General features: G+C 39.7%; 1 protein-coding gene across 9 annotated transcripts in view; it reads right to left on the bottom strand.

Annotated features, from left to right (window-relative positions):
- Positions 1–21,015, bottom strand: part of RAD51B (RAD51 paralog B) — a 465,395-nt gene that overhangs the window by 230,008 nt on the left and 214,372 nt on the right. For all 9 annotated transcript variants that reach the window (XM_068684193.1, XM_068684192.1, XM_068684195.1 and 6 more), the window contains one exon: positions 18,997–19,093. In XM_068684193.1, the coding sequence (XP_068540294.1) occupies positions 18,997–19,093 (97 nt within the window). The remainder of the gene's footprint in view (positions 1–18,996; positions 19,094–21,015) is intronic.

The following is a 21,015-nucleotide window of genomic DNA, read 5'->3' on the forward strand; positions in this document are numbered from 1 at the left end:
AAGGTTCCACTTCTGTAAATAGTCTTTCCAAAAGTCATTATATGAGCCACAGACTGCCAAGTGAGATTCTGACTACATCAGCTGGCAAGGAGGAAGCAAGATTCATTTCTGCTGCCTTCAGTGCTGGTTCCATGTATAAAATGTTCCATGTCTTAACGTGACATGACATAATATGGGAGATTATATCCATTTCTATTACACACCTCCAACGTCTGTTAAAGTCTCCATCCAGAAATCAGCTTAAAGGTCTACTTTCAAGTAACCAAACACAACTCCCAGAAGAAGACACTCAGGAATATGTCAATTTGTGAATTGTCTCAGAACACATTCATTTATAGCTGTAAAACAGACTTTATCTGTTATGAAACGTTTGTGCATTTGGGCCATGCTCTTCAACTAGAAGTTTTTCATCTAGTCCTGCAGTTCTAAAGCTTAATAAGCTGGGGACCTACTGCCCTTAGAGCACATACTACCTCAGCTGCTGTCACTTCTTTATGCTACCGATTTACAGTGTAGTTACTCTGCAGCCCATGGGGATAGAGCAGCCTACACAGTCATTTCCAGAAACACTGTTCCTATGTCACTGATGTGTTTATCCTCTCATTTGCCCACCAGAAACTAACACATTTATTGATTGCTGTGGAAATCATTGATGACCTCGGTACAATCCAGAAATCCCATTTGGCTGGAGGCAGGTATTATTTTGGACACGTTTATGATGCCTATGTATGACAGGCGAACAACTTGCATACTGACACTGACAGCAACCAGTTTAACAATTCAAATATTCCCCATGGGAACATGCAGCAGTCACACTTCAGTCCACATCTTTCAAATCTGACTTGTATTCTTCATCCAAGCCCTCTGTATCCAGGACACTGCAAAGTATGCAAACCTTCCTGAGCTGTCTGGTGTCTGAGCGAATAAGTGCCTTTTTTGGGGGGGGAAGGAGGGGATGGTAAATATTACTGGCCACAGCTCAGATGAGCTTTGCTCTACTTTTCACCTCCACTAAAATCCCAAAGGACTGAGCAGCATGTGGCCAGGAAAAGCTGCATCCAGAGAGAGGCTATGAAAACATCTGCCTGTAGAGTCACTAAGAGGGAAGTTAAGCTCTTCCACAACAGAGCACAAAACTCATTCTATGAGAACTCTGCTTTATATGTCTGGAACTGTAATTTGTATCCATGCATCACTGTTCTTAAAATCCCAGAAGTTCAGTGAGGACACATTTCAAAAGAAAGCACAGATACACAAGTCTGGGTTGTGCACCTCACCAAGCTTACGTGTCACTGCCATGCAGAAACTAACACTATACATACAAGCTATGAGTGAGTATGCCTAAATTAGGCATAATACCTACCAAAAGTGAAAGAAGAATTTTCCTTGAAACTTTCTAGAAAAAAAATAATCATAAAACTGCACGTCACTAACAATATTTAAGTATGCATATTCTCTCATGCCTCGGGATGACTTCAGATCTTAATTTCTTCCACAGACGCACTTCTCCGCCAGATTCTAACAAGGCTCTGCCAAAACCCAAGGATTACAGTGCAAAAACAGTTTTGTCCCTTCACCTATGAGATGTAGCAAATGGACCGCATTTAGTTGGCCTTTCATTCTCCAATCTCATTTTCCCTTACCGTAAAATCATAGCAGTATGTACAGCCAGAAGTTTCCAGTGAACATTCACCCTGCCCTGCAATATCTACGTCTGCACTGCAAGAACCTGGGTTAGAGATTGTTTTATACAAATGTTTCAGGTAGTCTCAAATATTTCAAGTAATAGCTAGTGTACTAGCATCACACATGTGCTGTCCCAAAGTTCAGTTATCCATACTGTTAGCATGATGTGTCTTCTAAGGCTGAAGTTTACTGCTACTTCTTCCAGTCACTGCACATTCCTAGACGCTTGCCTGAACAACAGAGAAGACTGAACAGTTAAAATAGCAATTCCAAGCATAAAGACCTCTACAGTTTCACGTTCTCACTGATCTCCCGAAGCCTAACCCTGGAAAGCCATTCCACAACAAGGACTGTTTGTTTGTTTGTTTCTTTTTGTGGCCCTCTTCTGAACTCTTGTCCAGTATTTCCGTATCATCCTCAAAGTTTGAGGATCAGAAACGGATGCAAATTCCAAAACAAGTTTATTACTGTACCAAGACTATTAAACAGCATTCCTTTTCTCTACGTGGCAATCCTGCTAAAGTGTATTGGGATCACATTAAGAGGCTCTTTGCCGGAGCTGATTAGCAAAGACTGCTTCTGCTGAGGAAGTTTCAACTACTTTCCCAACCCAGGATAATCTCCAAATCACCGTTTAAGACAATTTCTTATGTTGTATGCACAAACTCGCATTCTTTCCTCTCATTTACATTGCCTTTATCTGGGTGTAGCAGAACAACACAGAAGTATGTCTAATCTTTAAAAAGGAGCTAAAAACCAGACAAGGAGATAAATGGAATAACCCAATAAGCCATGAAGATGTCCCATAAAAGTTGTGTGCAAGCATGCTGTTGAGTCAAAAGGGGAAAAGCCTTCAGTCCCACTGCCCATATTGGGAATTGCCTGGGAAACCATCGCATCAATGGAACTAATTTGGCACCATTCCACAGCACTAAATTCACAAGCAAAATCTTAAAAAAGTCAGTAGCTGCTACTGCTGCTATTTAAAAGTGTTCCTAGCCTCCCAGCATTCTTTTATGCACTTAATGTTTTACCTAATTCTGATAGTCTGGGAAATATACACACCCATTCTATTAATTGCTTTTAGGAACAAGCATTTACCGTCATCTTCAGGACAGATTTGATTTTGTGGGAACAAATCATATCCTGGAACCAAAATCATAGTCAGGAGTTTCGTAGCACATGGACTTACCATGTCCACCTCTAGTACATCAGATATTTATCTGTAAAGGCCAAAGGACAAATATACTTTAAAAACTACACTACATTATCTTTCATGTGTTTCCTTTTGCAACTTTGGTTGCACAAGCACTAAAGTGTAAACAGTACGATTCCCCCTTATCAGGGACCTGTGTCCTCCAGGATTTATTTAGAGGTGCCAGAATCAGGTTCCCCGACATCGTCACCGGCTAACCCACAGCCACGGGATTATCCTATCATTAAGACTGCTGCGAGAACAGTCTGGCTAAGGAGTAAAAGCCCTTGTTTACATACACATTCCTTTTTAACTAACAGGGAAATAACTCCAATTAAAAGTAACGAAATAGCTTAGTACACATATAACCACTGACACACGCTCCTATCATACACAGGGCCTTAAGTCTAGAACTACAAGTGGGAACTGTTAGTAAAAGATGGTCAGAAAATTAGGCCTCTGCCAGCTTTTGACAGCGGCTCTCTTCAAGTATTTTCTACCCAAGTACATCAAAGCTCAAAAAAAAACCCAAAACCCAAACCATCCAACCATCTATCAACTGTAGTTACACGGAGTTTCTGACTCAGTCTTTGGCTCATAGACAGTGCAATAAGATACAGCTTTTTCACTGCTGTTCCACAAGTTCAGCCTGAGTCAAGAGACAGACTGACTGTAGGAGAAATTATGTTTTACCTTTAGGTCACTGGTTTGGATCCATTACCAGTAGTAGCCAAATGTCATCACCAGCAGACAGTTGTTTATGGTCTGATGCGAAATGGATTTGCCTATTTACTGCAATGTGTAGCGGAATTGCCATCTACATCACCAATGACTTTCCCAACAGCTTTAGAGATTCAGCAAAAGGTTAATGGGAACCCGAGCCTCCGTTCTGCTTGAGTTTGGTAGTGAAATTTCCAGGCCAAAGCTGAAACACGATGTTAAATCAGTAAAATAGCTTATGCTAATACCACTTGTGTTTAGTGGTCCAAGGAGAAGAGGAAGACAACTATTGCTTCCACTTTCAGCTTGGTGCCTTCCAGTAACGCTAAGATCTATGAAAAAGTACAGTCTGTTTTTAGCAAATATTTTCCTAACTACCGATGCAAGAAGGCATAGCTATTTGTGTCAATACAAAACTTCCAGGAAGCACCAAAATTCTTTTCATCTAACCTATATTAGGTGTTAGGAAAACGTTCATGTTGACCGTCAGGTGGGATTTAAACTGCTTTTTAAATGCACCTTGGTTGCATCTGGTTAGTTACGGTATGACCATCACTGACGTTATAACCAGTTACTTTTTCAAGGAATGTCAACATTTGAGGGCTATGACTTACTGGTAGTTTAATATTATCCTGGGATTAATAAGAGAGGAGAAAAGTGGACTGTGAGTTATGAGAGGATGTGTACTGCAAGAGATTTGGCAGGGCAGGGTTCTCATTAGGCCAAAATGCAGGATGTCCTAGGTCTGTGTGCATGCTATTAATCACTAGTTAAGGCATACCAATAAAAGTAGTTTTTCCATTAAAAAAAAAAAAAATCATTGCTCATTTCAGGAGGAATAGAATCATCCTATCTACTGAGTTCAGATTTTTGGAAAAAGCAGATTTTCTTCAAGTACTGTTCAAAACAATCTCACATCACATAGATGGCTTAAGAAGAGACTATTTTTTTTCCTTCTGCCTTCAGATAGGACTGTTCCTTCTTAAAATTTAAGAAGTATTTATTCACCTGAGATAGCAGAAAAGAATCTTCAAACCATCAACATATTTAACATCAATAAAAGTAGATGGATTTATGATTAAGGAATTAGAGATTAAAAGAACAAGATTCTTGTCTTTCATAAAAGCCCTCAGTTAAGAAACAAGATACGTATTAGAGAGTCATCAAAATATGTAACCTCGCATGCAGGTTAGTTCATAGATATAAGAAATGTAGCACAACAAAAAGGAGGATCTACAGAAAATGATGGTAAGAGACCAAGTAAAAATCAGACAAAACAGCAGCATCACAGGCTCGCAGGATATTTCAAGTTGTCTCAAAAAGTCTCTAGTCCTACCTCCTGCTCAAAGCTGAGACAGCTGTGAGGTCACACCAGGCTACTGAAGAGTATATCACAAAAAGGCCACCAGTCACAGCACTGAAAATGCTACAAGATCAAGAGGTAAAATAATTTTGTCTCTTGCCTTTATATATATATATATATATATATATATATATATATATATATATATATATATATATATATATATATATAATAATTATATTATATAAATATAATTACATAGACTGTTATCTTAGGCTTTGCTTTATTTTTTTGAAAAGTCTGTGTATTGAAAAGAACATGATTGCCTCAGTCATAACAATATAGAATTGTGGCCATGGAGATGGAACGAAGATGGAAAAGGAAGGAGCAGAAGTGAAGGAGACAAATAAGAGGCTTTCTTTTGAGCTTAACTATCTACAATCACAGTGAGGGAGTATACTGTTTAATATTTCGATCATCATTCTGCTCGCTCCACAAAAGGCAGCACACAGTATTAAAAAGATAACTGGTATAGATCTGAAGTTTAATACAACAATACTGAAGTTAGAAAGACCACTTTCACATTCAAAACAAGTAATCGAGTGATTACAGGTAGTCAGATCTGAGTATCTGAACTGAGAAAACCCCATAGAGTTTCGAGTGCCCGTGATGCAGTCTTTTCCAAAAGAGTGTAAATAGGGCATGTCACCTCACCAACACCCAGGACCACAACGTACTGATGGTGCCAAAGAAGGAAACCACACTGAGAAGAGGAAGCAACAAATTCAGTTTAAACATCTTGAAGGTTTAAAACAACTTTATCATAACCAGAAACAGCTATTAATTTTGAAGCAATAACACATCATTAGCAATTAAACTGCCAAAACTGTGTAGTAAGCTCTCAAACACTTTCAATGGCACTATTGAGTGCAGGGATTGCTCACTGCTACGTGCAAGGCTACCACTGGTAAGCAATTGTTAAAATGAGAGATTTGAACATAATACACCACTACCACAAGCACCTGTGCAAAATGCAACGCAAACACCACAGAATTTCATACGGATGTAAGAAGTAGGGCAGGTAAACTATTTTATTTTTGTTTTGTTCTTCACTAGTAGAGCAAAAGGATGACCTCAGAAAGCAACATTTTTGGGGTTGGGAGGGAGCAAAACTGGTGAGAGAGAGAGGCAGAGAGAGAGAGAGAAAGAGAGAGTGAGTAAGTCATATGTTAGTTTGTGTAGCATGTCTCTGGTTATGGTCACGAACCTCAGCCTGTTCTCCTCACATCTTCAAGATATATATTTTATCAGACCAAACATCTCCACTAAACATGTTACTTGATGAAACTTTTTTTTCATTGAAACCACTGTTACTGCAAAAATTTTCAGCACAAACAAAATAGGAAATACCTTATCATGCTGAATGCTGATGAAAATACAATCTTTTATGGACACAGCAATTTATTTATTTACTTGAAATGCACCTGATTCACTACTCCACTACACCAAACTGCAAGTGAATTTCTACCCCCATAAATACCAATGCAAAAGAACAACAATCAAATCCTGGGCTGAAACTATAATAATCTTGAAATCACCCTAATTGCTTGCACTGGGCTACTAAACTATGTGCCATTTGACTTGTTCACGGTTACTATTCAGCCTGCTGGTCACAAATACCTTTTCATAACCCCTAAGGAAAGCAAGATATCCTCACCTAAGGGAAAGCCCCAGGTAACTGAGTTTTCCAGCTCCTTTACACAGCCAGAATTGCATGAAGGTGATGCAGCCTCCCCTCACCCACAGGATTTTCCCATCCAGGCAGATGACATCTCACTTTAAGAAAAGGCAGGTTCATCTCGGGATACATCTATAGGGTTCATGGTAAATACCAGGAAGATTAGCCTGTGGTGACCTCTCTGCCACTCATCTGCTGCCGGAACCTTGGGATCCGAGCGGCTCATTTCATGCTAGCTCCCATGACCGTAACACACTGCTGTCACGGCGGTGACTAAGAAGCAGATGCACCCTCAGGAAAGGGAGAGCTGGGCAGCTGTTGACCATAAGCCAAGACAACGAACTCAACGGATATAAAGGGCTTCACGTGTTGATCCCATGCTGTTCAGAGTTACCTCATGCTAACCCAGGGGAAAAGAACGTGACCAGAGCCTTTGACAGTTTGTGTTATTCTGGTTGAACTGGCATTAGACCAAACCGGGGATTCCAAGGATCATGAGGTTTTTGGCATTTAACTTGAATCCACCATGAACATTTCCTCTTGAGATTCAGATTCAGACACTGAATGACACAATATTAGTTTGTATGCACTGAACTTTATCTGAAACTTCACTCTTGTCTTTTATTCCTACCGAATGCTAACGGGAAGATTTACTCTCTGAAGTGACCTCTGAAGTTTCCAAGACCTTCATCTTTTTAGTCCCTTGCCCTTCAATGGGTAGCAGTTTTCTACCAGCAATTTAAGAACATTAATTAACTCTGAAACTTGACAGCCACTGTTTCAACTCTTTAAAGAGACCACAGATATTATCAGTTAAAAAAAAAGACACTCACCAAAACCAAAAAAAAAAAAAAAAAAAAAAAAAGACAGAAAGAACAGCAAGAAATAAACCAACAACCAGACCTATGAACGGATCCTACAGCAGTGGCTGCTGCGGGTGACTGGGCTCAGGGGCTGGGTACACCGGGCAGGTGGTCACTGCAGCTGCAAGATGTGACTACAGTCCCCTAGCAGGCTGAATGCCACATTTAGTAGCACAAACGACAGTAACAGTGAAAGACATGGCACCTCAGGGTTCAGTGCAGACTAGTCTCTGAACTGCACAGCGAAGACATGAGCACTTCTCCTGCTGAAATTCATCCTGTTTCTCATTGTCACTCGTTACCTGAGCCTGGTAACTGCAGGTTACCACAGCCAGGCAATGGGCGTTACAGCTCCCCGCTAATCCTTCCCACTGATCTTCAGACGAGGGCTGTATCGTCTGACTTACCTTACAGAAAAACACAAAAAACTACACTCGCTTGCAAAGCAAGTCTCCAGTAGGGAATAATTTTGCACAAAAGGGTCAGGAGACCAAAAGAGTTGAAAATCACTCCATGTAATGAACCAACCTGCAGCAAGTAAAGATGACAGAGGACTTGCTTCAAAGCTGTGGTAGTGATCTCAATCCAAATGCTAATACAGATGCAGGCTAAGGGGAATTTGAGACAGCGAGTTGATACTATGGGATAGATCTGTTAGAAAATGGGAATTCACGTACCTCTACTCTCAATATGCTTGAAAAAACAGCAGCCTATTCCTCTACAGTATATATTTCCAGAGTATCTTAGAGCCAAAAACTTCAACCACTTCTGGATTCTGACTGATTATCAGTGATTTTAATTAAGACCCATCCTGCATCATTTACAGTTCCTCCTTAAAAGCAGACGAGGAAATCCAGCTGACTGGTTTGCTAAGCAAAACCAGCAACAACAACAACAAAATCAATAAGAATTTGAAAAATTCCTATTTCTATATGGTAAATAAGATAAGAAAGGGAAACAATAAATTGGATGAAATCAGATATTTTAGGAAGAAAACAAAAATTTATTTATTTTGTGTGCAAGACATCATGTTTATTAGCTTTTTTTCTTCAAAGCTACAGAGACATAGCTGTTGAAGCTTGAAATTTTAGTTCCATTCCCATTTGCTTTTAAATTAAACAAATGATCTCAGTTTTTGGAGCAGTTTTTGACTCTAGGGAAACTATGCCATTAAGAGAGTGCCAGAAACACATCTAATTGATGCATGTCCCAAAAACAGCTCAAAAGAGCGCAGACATACCACATATAGATTTCAAGGAAATTACTGAAAGGCCACAGAGCTTCAACAGAATGTGATATGTGAAACACAGCATATGAAAGACTCAGTATCAAAAGGGTAAATTCAGCTCAAGAGATATTAATCTGATTACCTAAGAGGTACTATGAATCGGATACGCTCCTTTGTGCGCCACATCCAAACCTGGACAGATGGAGGAGACTTTATGCTCCATTTTCTGACATGTAATTAGTTTTTAAGGGATTATCGAGTTACAGATAGAAAGTTTCAAGCAATTTTTTCATATGAGAGAATTGTGTACAGTAACCAGCGTATTTTCCAACTTTATTTCCATATGATTTGCTGTTTCCTTGAGTGGCACTGTGGATTATGAGCTTCACAACTTGACTTTTCTGTTCTCATTTTCACTTGAGTGCTCTCTGTGCACCTGCCTGACAGCAAACCAGTCCTACAACATCTCTAAACAAAGCGCTTTACATAAAGCTCAAACTCAAGACTTGTACAGAGTAAATTGAGGCTAATTTTATGCATTTTTTTTTTAAATCCATATAAGTAATCTTTCTGCACCATCTCCCCCTCTCTCCTTCCTACACTCATTGCCATTTTCCAGGGTCTAGATACAAAAAAAAGAAAAAGGTCAAAATCATATGGCTCCTTCCCATGCCAGATCATGCGGTGATGCCACAGCCTAACTTCCATGACTGTGTTTGATGAAGTCACTGGCCTTGGACTATCGGTCAGTTAGCTATTAAAATATTACCATTTCACATTATGGCAAGTAGCGCTTTTTAAAAACAAATTTGAAATGTGTTTTTGTTTATAAACTCCATTTTAGATTGCAGTATAACAAAACACAATAATCTCCAACTAGGGCATCTTTAACTTTACATTTTACACTAAAAAAGGCTGCTTGCAGGGCTTATCAAATTGCTTAGTTTTGTAGACCACGACAGCATCCCCAAGAGGCTACCTTCTGTTTATCTCTCCATCAGCATCCCAAATCTGGAAGATTGCACTTGCATATACAGGTATATGAATAACAATTACATTTGCACAAAAAGAGGGAAAGGCTTTGCCTGCCTCCACGAGCATTGCCCTATATAGTTTTAATTACTTTGAATATAGCTTTTAATCATTTCTGCAAAGAGTCACAGTCATCAATCCCTGCGTTAAGACAAGGAGCATTCAGGGAGAACTGCTTTGGAAAGGATGACTTGGGAGCAGCAGCAGGGCCGGGAGGCAGCAGGGCAGGAGCGGCAGCGGGTACGCAGTCGCCACTTGTGGCTGAGGCAGCCGTGCCGGGGAGCCGGGGCTCGCTGCCAGCCAACTGCTGGGGAAGCAAGGCGAGGAGGCGAGTCCATGAAGAAAGGCTGTATCAGCGTGGGAGGACTATGACCTTTTGATCTCCGAGATGTTCCTGATGTACCAAAGTGACATGTCAGCTCTAATAGGCTATACTCCCCAACTGGTGGCAGGGGCCTACAAATTACTGTGAGATCTGAAGGCATTTGTTGTGATGATCCTGGCCTGGATGGGGCACATCACCACTTCCCCAGCAGGACTATCTGGCAGGCTGTCCCAGCAGTTCCCAAACCCGGGGTCGTAACCTCCAGCAGGGTCACAGCAGCACAGAGTGGGGTCACAAGCCTGACAGAGATTCGATTGTATGTGTTAGTATTTAGGGTCGCAGGCTCGGCTGGAGTGAGTTCACCACCAGAAACAGAGGCACAAACAGAAACCATGTGGGAGCAGCTGGCCTAACAGATTTCACGCTCAGCAACTTCTTGATACTCAGATGTGCCCATGCAACCCTGTTACACGTCCATGCACCAGCCTGAAACAACAGCTCCCCTGCCAGGTACCAAAATGGTTCAGATTACTCCCAAAGAATCATGGATGCTTACCCTGTAGAAGCATCTGCTGTTACCTATTTCTACCATTTCTTCACCCGTCTTTCTGTACAGCACTATGACCACTTGAGCTGCTCTTCTCTGAATGCTCCTTTATTTTTACTGCTTAGTATACTGATTGAGGAGACAAGTAGAACCCAGATTGGATGAATTTCCCCACGTGGAGCATGCTAAATCTGCTCAAACTGAAGCTGCCTATTTTCATTAAATTAAGAGATCATACACCAACCATATGCTGTCTTTTTATTATGTTTGGGTTTGGACGTAACCTTTTAGCAGCAGAACGTCACTGGGAAGAAGTTCATTCACATGCCACATCACCCAGCTTCAACCTCCAAAAAGGCTAATAGGTTATAAAACTTCCATCATTTATGACAATAAATCATTATTACAATAATAAAGCAGGAAATACACACAAATTAAGCAGAAACACCAATGTCCTCTTTTTACCATTAAGGGGAGTCATCAATCATAGAGGCTGCCCGAGATTAACAAGGAGCCACTTTTTCAAACATCCTGCAGTAAACCCAGAGGAAACGCAGCTGGAACTACAACCAGAACATAGACATCAAACCTTGAAATCATTCAGTCCTCTCTTCCTGGCCCTCCCGATCTGCATAACACCTGATCCCAAAGTCACTCCTAAATGGTCCATGTCCCAAAGGTGAACTGTATGGTTCATGTAGCACCGCAAGCCAAATACAGTGATGCTTCCCCATACACAATAATCTGTCAGATCTCTCCCAGTCCCACCAGAAGAGGGATCCACTGTTGGTACTATAAAACTCCACAAGAAATGGGACTGACTGCTACTACATAATGAAGATTCAATTTTTATTTTTCCTCAGCCTGTTTGTACAGATTTAAGTAGAATCCAGTAAGTTAAGAACAGCATTGGGCAGAATTTAATTGATCATAGCGCATGGGGGCCAGTGCTGTGTAGCTTGTACCTACCCTTGAATAATCTTCACAATGCATTTTGAAAGATAAGTTAGTTTGGAGCAGTTCCACCAACACTAGGGTACAATGTAGGGCTGCAGAACGAGTCTGGAATCAAACCATATCTTTTGTTTCTGATTTAAGACATCGATTTGCAGGACCACAGAGAAAATGCAAGTTGATCTTCTCTATTCTGCATAGAATGGGAAATGTTTATTTTAAAACATTTTAGGGCACAAAGAGATGACAAATTGCAGTCCTGTTATAATTCTTTACAGCTATATGCCATGAAAGTCAGTGGCTGACCTGTGCAGGCTCTCAATCTACTGCAGTTAAAGGAAAACAGGAAGAAAAACTAGTGTTGGGAAACAGAATTCTGAAGCAAACCCATTTTACTTTGCGTTGAAAGATGCAACGTACTTGGTCTGGCACTGTCTCAGCTGAGGTAAGCAACCAAGAGGTGCTAGCTTCTAACCACTCAGCTCTGACTGTAAGCACTTCTGTTATCATGCTTCTGATGCTATAGATGAGTGATTCCCAGCAAATACACCTGAAGGGATTTTGGATTACAAATTGTAGATAATGATTGTCAGTCATATCACATCTTCAGAAAGAAACCACAACAAAGCAGTAAAACTTGGTATTCTATCATCACAACAATTAGGAAAGAAGGAACGGAGATTCTCTTAAACTGATATATAGAGGTCTTTGAATGCTCCTGCTGACAGTTTTCAACCCTTTCGTAGTCTAGATCAAGCGATTACATGTGTCATTCAGCTTGAAACTTCCATAGACACGTACAGTCTCTGTAACACCATTTTACTGAGAGATTTATATTTTGATTAAAAAGCCGTTAAAATTTGGCTGGATGTTATATGTCACTACTTCCCACTTGTTGAAATATAGCATCAAAATTAGCACAGGCTGACATGACCACTGTTATCGTGAAATCTAACTGCTCCATGCACCACAACCCTGCATCATGCAGAAACAATCACAATACCATTTCCCCTAATGGTTGGTATCATTTCTCCCAGGCCCTATAGTGATGGTGCACTTCCTTGAAGCATTCTCAGCAACTAGGAGGACTTTTTCCTTCCACTGAAGCACTGAGGAGCACAGTTACTAGAAACACGAACACAGTTCAAGCACAACAATGAAACCTCACTATTTCGAGCAGGTTCTTTTTTCTTTCTTACATGTGTCAATGAGATTTATCAACATGTCTCTTTCTTCTCTTTCTTTTTGCTATCAATTTCTTACCTATCCTGAAGTGCTACATCATACCCTGACTCCCACCAGGTAAACGAAGAGTTTCTTTCTCACCTTTCAATGTATGTGAGCCTTACAATCTTTTTCTGAAGATTTTTGAAGCGGGAGAAGTAACTCAAAGGCAGAGACCAGCCTGAACACAAGGCTTCCCACAGCACTGTTGACAGGGATCACAGGGTCTGTGCCGGTGTAGTTTATTAAAAGACAGCTGAGACATGAAGTCCAGCAGCACATCATAGAATTCGGGAAAAAAAATAACTCCAGCTGTTCCATTACAGCTCACATGAACTGGAACCAACGAGTTGAGTAACTCGATCGACTCCTACACTGAAGTCATGGTTACCCAGGGCTCGGACCTGGAGGCACAGCCCCGTGGCTGATGGACTCGCTGGACTCTGCTGTCCCTGCGTGGGAGGGTAACTTGGCTTTGGGCTGAGTGGGTATATCAAGATAAACCACATAGCAGAGAACTCTATTACCTTTTCAGAGATGTAGTTTAGTCCTCTGGGTTCACACAAGCACATCAGTGGTGGGTAACGTACTTGTCAGTATGCATAGATGCATTATTTGAGGTGAATTCTAACAATTATCTGGCAGCACCACTATTGTTATTTGTACTCATTGCTTTTTTTCTGCACATTAAAAACTCTAACCGTCATAGGGTCTACATAACGGGTCACAGTTTAAAGACCTTTCTCTCACCATACCACAAATTGCACTCAAGGTTCATGAACAGGCCGAGCAATCTCCCCACCTCCAGATTATTCCATGATGATAAAAATGTTTTTAGTAACTACTGCCAAATTTTGGGGTCTCAAAAAGTCAGTGTGGATTTTTATTAAAAAGATGGGATATTAACTATTTTAATTAAATGATAAAATTCATAAATTATTTTTTTTAAATAACACCAGTGTTTCATTGATCCAAGACAAACTACCTCCTACCAAGCAAACTTGTGGTAATCAGCCTATAATACATTTTCAAAGCATGCAGTTAAAACATTACAGGCTTAAAACATGTCAAAGTACTATGATATTTTTACTTAAATTCATACCATGCTGGAAAACTTCACTAAGACACGAATTATTCTGCATTAGCTGCAAAACTGCAAGGAGGAAGTGTTTTAGAAACTTGTTTAACAGCTGCTCTGTCAGTTCAAAGTTCCTGCAAAACAGGTATGTTTAGGGTTCTCGCAGAATATTGTTTTTTTCTATTTTTATTAAGTCACTTGCAGGTCCAACCTTAAACATAAGCGTACACATAAATCAATCAATAAACAAACAAACAAAACCAAACAACAGACTCCTATCTTTGGGGGCCCCTCACTTCTCGTGGTAATTCCTTCAGTGTTATCTCTCCTTTCAGCACCAGGACCAAAAAAAGGGATTTGAAAGGAGATAAGTAATAAACTACAGAACTGGTCTTTCCCTGAGGTGAACAGCAGGTCAACTTATTACTTAGCAATGGGAATATCTTGAAATACTTCAAAAAAAAAAAAAAAAGTTACAAAGAATATATCCCTACATCACTTAAAACTGGGAAACCAAGGCCTGAAGAGTAAAATGTTTCAACTACAACCTAGAAAGGCAAGAGCAAAGCAAAGAATAGAATTCAAACATTCCAGCTTCAAATCTTCTGCCCCCCAGACTAAAATCCCATGATCAGAAGCAGGAAAACCCTGTGGGTGGAAGATATTATGGTAGCTTAGGTTTCTTCAGTCTCCACAGTGCGAAAGACTATTTCTGCTCAACAGCTTAAAAGAACTCGGGATCACAGCAACAAAGATGAAAAGGTCAGACTAAACTCATTGCTCACATTGTGCATTAAAAATATACAGTGCTATGACAAACTGCTTGATGAACACAAATGGCAGAAGACCGAAAACTGGCCTCCCCAGAGTTAGCACAAGTTTACAGACAATTTTAAACACAAAATAATTCTGACTTTTCCAAATAAATATTTGAAAGTGCTAGCTGAGACTGAAGAAGCCTGAGACAGAATTTCCCTTCTTGCCTTACGTTTGTGCATGCTGGGAGGAGGACTCTGTTCTTGTTCATGCCAACACTCTCTTGACCTTTTTCTGAGAAAGATGGGGCTTGTCTTCGATGTCTGCAAGAGGAAGCGTAAGCTTGCAGCTGGTGGACGTATTAACAGGACAGGCACCAGTGGACTAGAGGGGACCTCAATAGGTCACACTGTGCTATCTCTTTGCACCGCTTTACAATTTGAGTTACTTTGCTCAACCTGATTTTTCCAAGACTAATACTTACGAAACACAGAAATCTCACCTTCCAGCTAGCACTCAAACAAAACGCCTGAGAATTCATTTCTAAGGATCCTCTATGTTAGGTAAAGTCCAGTCATATGAACTTTACAGAAATAAAAATAGTGCAGTCACAGCCACAAATAATGGCTTAATCCTTTAGACTAATGCAGCTTAAAGCTCTCTAATTGTTAAAGAGATGGTTATTTTAACTTGGGAGTAAGGGGTAATTGTTATACATTTAAATAACAAAGTTTTAATTCTTTAGGCCACATTTTAAAGCCTAGTTGTGGGCTGGTCTGACCATCTCTGAACAACTTCAAGTAACATTAAAGCTTCTCAAACTTGTCTTTTACTGGAACAGGTAAAAATCTATTCCATAAAGCAAGCACGAAATGCAAAGAGCAGCATCCACATCAAGCTCCATCCAGTCTATCCCCTTTGATGACAGGATATGTAAGAACGGTATGGCTACAAATAAAAACGGAGTTTGTCTTCTAGAGAGGTGACAGCCTTACGTGCCTGAGACTTTTTGAGCTGAAGAAAAAAAAAAAAAGAAGTCTTACTGAAGTTCAGATAATAATCTGGCAAATATGTAAAGGCCAAATGAATGCCAAGGCTCAGTCCATAGGTACAAAAACTTTTCTATTTTATTCAACATTTATCTGCAGCAAACTAAGCATGTGTTCTGTCTTGAAGCAGATGTATGCACAGAACTGGGAATTTAGCTGGACATAACATTTTCCTGCAATGAGTAAAAACAAGCACAGTTCAACAGCTCTTACGTTGCTATGTAAGTGGTGAGATTTTACGATCTGTGCTGCTTTTATACAGGCTTTATTATTCTCATAAAAATCTAACATGTTTTTAGGACACAAGTTTTCACGTATTACAATATAATTTTAAAGAAGACAAACTTTGAGCCTGAAACAGCTTGACAACGTCCTTTCAGCTTGCTCATCAGATTAACTTTGTCACACATCAAGTGAACAGCTTCCTTGGTTTCTTGCCTAATCTAATACATAGCCCACAAAATACCCTTCCAAAGCACAATCAGAAGCAAAACCAAAAGCCACTACAACATTCCATTTCTTTCCAACAACACATTTAGTTTGAAATTTTTATTTCTGTCTCTTTCTAAGAAAGATCACCCTTTTAGCAAGCCATTTAGAATGACAGGACTGGTTTCAGATAGGTTTAAAACAACATATTAGACATATACAAACCAAGAGGTCTGATTTGCTTACAGGACTAATAATGTGTTACGGGTCCTTTCACATCTAGGTCACTGGTTCAAATTCAGCTTAAGTTGGTGATGAGTGAAAAGGAAGAATGAGGTAAGAACCCAGACATGAATCTGGCTTCCATTCCTGACTGCAACATATTCTCTTTGTGTACATGGACTACTCACCTAACAACTCTTTCCTGTGCAGTTGTAAAATAGGAGTAAATACTACGAATATCACTCCGACCATGGAAGGCGAATTCTTTAAGGAATCTTAAAGTATGCAAGACTGTCAGAAGATTAACATATTGCTACTCTTAGGCTGTTTGATAGTCAATATGAAATAAATTAGGGGGAATTTTCTCAGGACAGGTCAACACCCTAACGTTGAAAAGAAAAATATCAGCCATGCTTTTGAAAGCATTATAAACATGGAGAATGTTTATAATGTTGAATGGGCTTGTAATTACCTTTTTTTTTTTTTCCTCATAGGTAGACAGCATGGGTTAAAACTGAAGCAAACTGGCAATCCAGAAGCAACCACATCATGGATGAGAAAGATGGGAGGAAAAAAACATGTGGTATGGAGATGCACTGTGCTCTGCCATTATACAACACAGCTGGTAAATACCACCTCTGTTAGTTGATGGAAGTGGAAAGGACGGGGGAGAAGGAAAAGTTGAACACCCTTGCTATCCCTTGATAGAACTTGAATTACTGAAGGAGCTTGCATCACTGCTGTGCAATTCTTGTTTATCCTTGGAAGACCAAACAGCTCCCATTTTTAAAAAGTGCCATGCTGGCATGTTTTACCACTTCAGACACTTAATTAAAAGTGAGGAACGAGAAAAACAAAGGCAACTACACACACAAAGGCAACCAACACATTTTCACTCATTCTTGGGTTAAAAGTTGAAAAATAATGATGGCACAGAGTTCAGACACAACACGGTATCTTCATTAATAAGCTGTAATTACTATGAAAATCATCATACCATGTCTTACACAGTCATGATTTCAGAACTATGGCTCATACATAGCACTGCACATTTCTGACATTTTCAGGAAAATTTTGAAGGATTACAACTTTTTCCAGAGACTCTTCAAAATATTTTAACCACAAGAAAAAGTATGTGTTGTTAAGTATATATTTGTTATTACTCCTACTTCAGAGTTACCTATGCTCTCCTTTTCTGAAGAAGCTCATACACTGCAATTCCAGAGGACAAATTAAAGCACAACTGCCATGATCTAAAGTATTTAATGAGGCAATGTGTAACATATTCGTGCCAAGAAGGAAATCATAAAGATGAAAAATTATGTCTTCCTCTTCCAAATATAGTTACCAAATTTCAACTCTCTGACAGAGGTAGGGAGCGAGATATTCAAGCAATGAACTTCAGTGATGTCTTGTCAATGGATGGAGCCAACAAAAGCCACAAGCACAGTTTCAAAATGATTTAATGGACCATGCTTTGCCCAAGCACTCCTATTGACAAAATTATGAAGTGAATGCATCAGTCAGTGTCAAGACATTACACTGGAGTTATTTGCTGCTCTTTCACATTCTGTTTAATATATACTCAACTTCTTCCTCTTGTCTGTTGAAATGAATTGCAGAATAATGTTTTTTTTTTTGTTTTGTTTTGTTTTTTTTTACCACTGCTTAATTATTTTTGTCACCAAGCTGTTCGTGCATTAAGTCAGACAAGCTTGAGAGGACAGCTCTGATCAACCAGAACAAAGATAAGCTGACCAGAAAGCACACCAAGGAGAGAAAGAGGGGAAATAACGTTATTACGCAAAGTAGAAATTCCCCATGCATTTTTCATGCCTTTGCAGAAAAGGTGAGCATTGCTCATCATCATACATTTCGGCCTATAGTTGAATTTTAAGTCTAAATAAGAAAACTCTCTACATCTGTCTCTGAGGGCACTCTGATTATTCAAGTGGGAAAAGCTAGAATTGTATTACATTGCAAGCATTGATTCTGTATCTTTTATACTTTGCACAGTAAGTCCTCACTACTAACCCCCAAAATGTATGCGTGTGAGAGAGATACTTGTCTCTAATTCTCTGCAGAAACAAAAGAAACGTGAAGATGTAAAGTAGTATATGGCATCACACAAAAGCTCGTATTACATTCACACAATATCGAGAGCTGCAGTTTGAATCACTGTGCTTGAAAACTGGACAAGTATAATGCAAGGGACAGGAGTGATTATGTGCTCTCCTTCCTTTATGACCAGCTGTTTCTTTTTGGAATCACCAATAATCACTAAGCAAGATTAAAATTATGGCGTAGCCTGTGTGTTTACTCTAGTCACAGCTCCAGAAGGAGAAAAATAATGCTGTGTGAATGAAAGTAGGATGCTAAGGAACATATTGCAGAAATGAACACAGCTTGAAAATCCATTCCCACCCCTTAGAAAGGGTCAGTTTCTTTTAGTTAATACACTCTTTTATTTTCATTTCTTTAAATAAATTTTCAAATAAATTGAAAAATAATTTCATCTCCTCATGGTTTTATCTTTGGCTTGATTACCTGACTTTCCTGGACCCCTGTACATCAACAGAAGACTGCAAGTTACAATGTGGATTTGTGTCAGTATAGAGTTTCAGTTCTGATAGAAGGGATCTCTTACCTTCAGACAAGAACAAATCATCAGCTGGAGACACCAGGTCTGCTGGGATTGCAAGGCCATTGCTCAGTGATGTGGTAATCTGATTCGTCAAGATAACCTGCAAACACATAGGGAGAGGGGGAAGGGAAATGAATTTTTATAGCTACAGGAAGGCAGAGAACAGCCCAGGCAAGGACTGGAATCCCTCAGGCACAGGCACAGCGTGTGGGCAACCCCCTACTCTGACCTTCAGCAAATTCGGCTCAGAAAATATCGAACTACCTGCAGTAACTAGAAGAGAACTGCAAAAACATGCAGTAAAAGGGATATTGTTAAAAAGATGAAATATCAAACAACATATTCTGACAGATAAGTATCAAACCACTGTCCTGAAGAACATTCTCCAACTAACAATGTGATGCTCCTTAAAAAAGCACCTAGTGAGAGAATAATATTTTGAGAATTTTTTAGGTCACTCATGAGGCCAAAGGACCAATTAAGTAAAACCAAAACTCTGAAATTTTAAAGGCAAATGGCAAACATATTTTTCAAGTAATTTCTATCCAGTTTATACACTTCCTTTCTTTGGCTGAAACACAGTGCCATGAAGAAAGGTGTGGCAGTGATACTGCCCCATTGTCTGAAGCATAGGAGTACTACATTTCACAGGGCTGTCTGCACACAGGAGGGCAGTCCGATGTTCTTCAGGATCACAAGATTCTGGCTAAGAGCAACAGCTGGTACTACCCACACAGTGCTACAAAACATTTAGTTCTCTGACAGCATGAACGAAAGTCTTGCTTGCAAGAGAAAAGCAGTCCCTTGTACTTCTGAACATGTACTTCTTTTCTAATAACAGAAAACATGAAAGCAAACACTGTCAATTCCATAGATAGGAAGGCATATAACCTCAATTATCTCTAAATGCTTTGGGGATCTCTAAGCCGCTGCAGTTTCTGCAATTACAACTGGTCTCCACTTAGAAGACTTCACAAAAACTGCAGAAATATGTAGGTGTTTTTTTTGTTGTTGTTTTCTTCAAAGAACGAAGGTGGCCCTTATTCTTTACTTAAAACTTACTCCACTCCAGACTCAACAGCCTGTCTTCAGCTGTATATGACACGGGAGGAAGGGAAACTGGAATCGTGCATGCTACTCTATGGATACGGCTTCATGATGCTACTGGAATAAACTAACAGCTTGCCACGGCTAAAAGGAAGACAAATTTCTCTGCTCTTAAACCCGCAGCTCAGAGGCTATTCTGGCAGCCGGGCATAAGATGTAACAATATGGCACAACACTGAGAGCTTTCCCCGATCAGGTACTAAGAAACATGCTGAAAAAGAACACGCTAACAAAAACTTCTATGCACATACATAGTGGTGGGATATGAAGTTTTCATTGGCACACTTTTGCAATGATCACATTATTCACATGTGTCAAAAGCTTTGTAAGCAATGCAGTCATCCTATGCCTTTGCCAAGGTAATCTTACACTGTGCCATCATGTATGTTATTTATGCACCACATAGTAAAGGAACAATACCATATTTAAGGATCTTTCTTAAAAAACAAAGCCTATATAACCTAGACTTTATGCTGCTCTTCTTCAAAAGAAACTCATGCTACACACTTCCAAAATAAAAATGAACGTGGAGAATAATTCTACTATTTGTTTTAATCTTTGAGATTTTTTGGCTTCCTCTTCAGCTGGGATCTCCACAGACCTGATAGCTGTAGAAGCATAAATTTTCTTCACTCTTATGTTCAACCCAAGCTACACCTCCAAACTTACTCTTCAACTTCTGATGTGTCCTTCAATATCCATTCAACACTAACAACACTCTAGACACCTTGTTACACCAGTTGAAAGTGTCTTAAAAAAGGTACAGTTAAAAAACGTGCACACTTCCTCTGAGATGAAGCCATATGCATGTGCAGAATACTTATTTTGGAATTCACTGAAAATTATTCTTCGTTTCTGCAAGCCTGCAGAGCCTACAGAGAGATTCAGTTCTCCCATAAGTACAAATCAAGGGGC

The sequence above is a fragment of the Anas acuta genome, chromosome 5 (assembly GCF_963932015.1).
Source record: "Anas acuta chromosome 5, bAnaAcu1.1, whole genome shotgun sequence".
NCBI classification, from domain to species: Eukaryota; Metazoa; Chordata; class Aves; order Anseriformes; family Anatidae; genus Anas; species Anas acuta.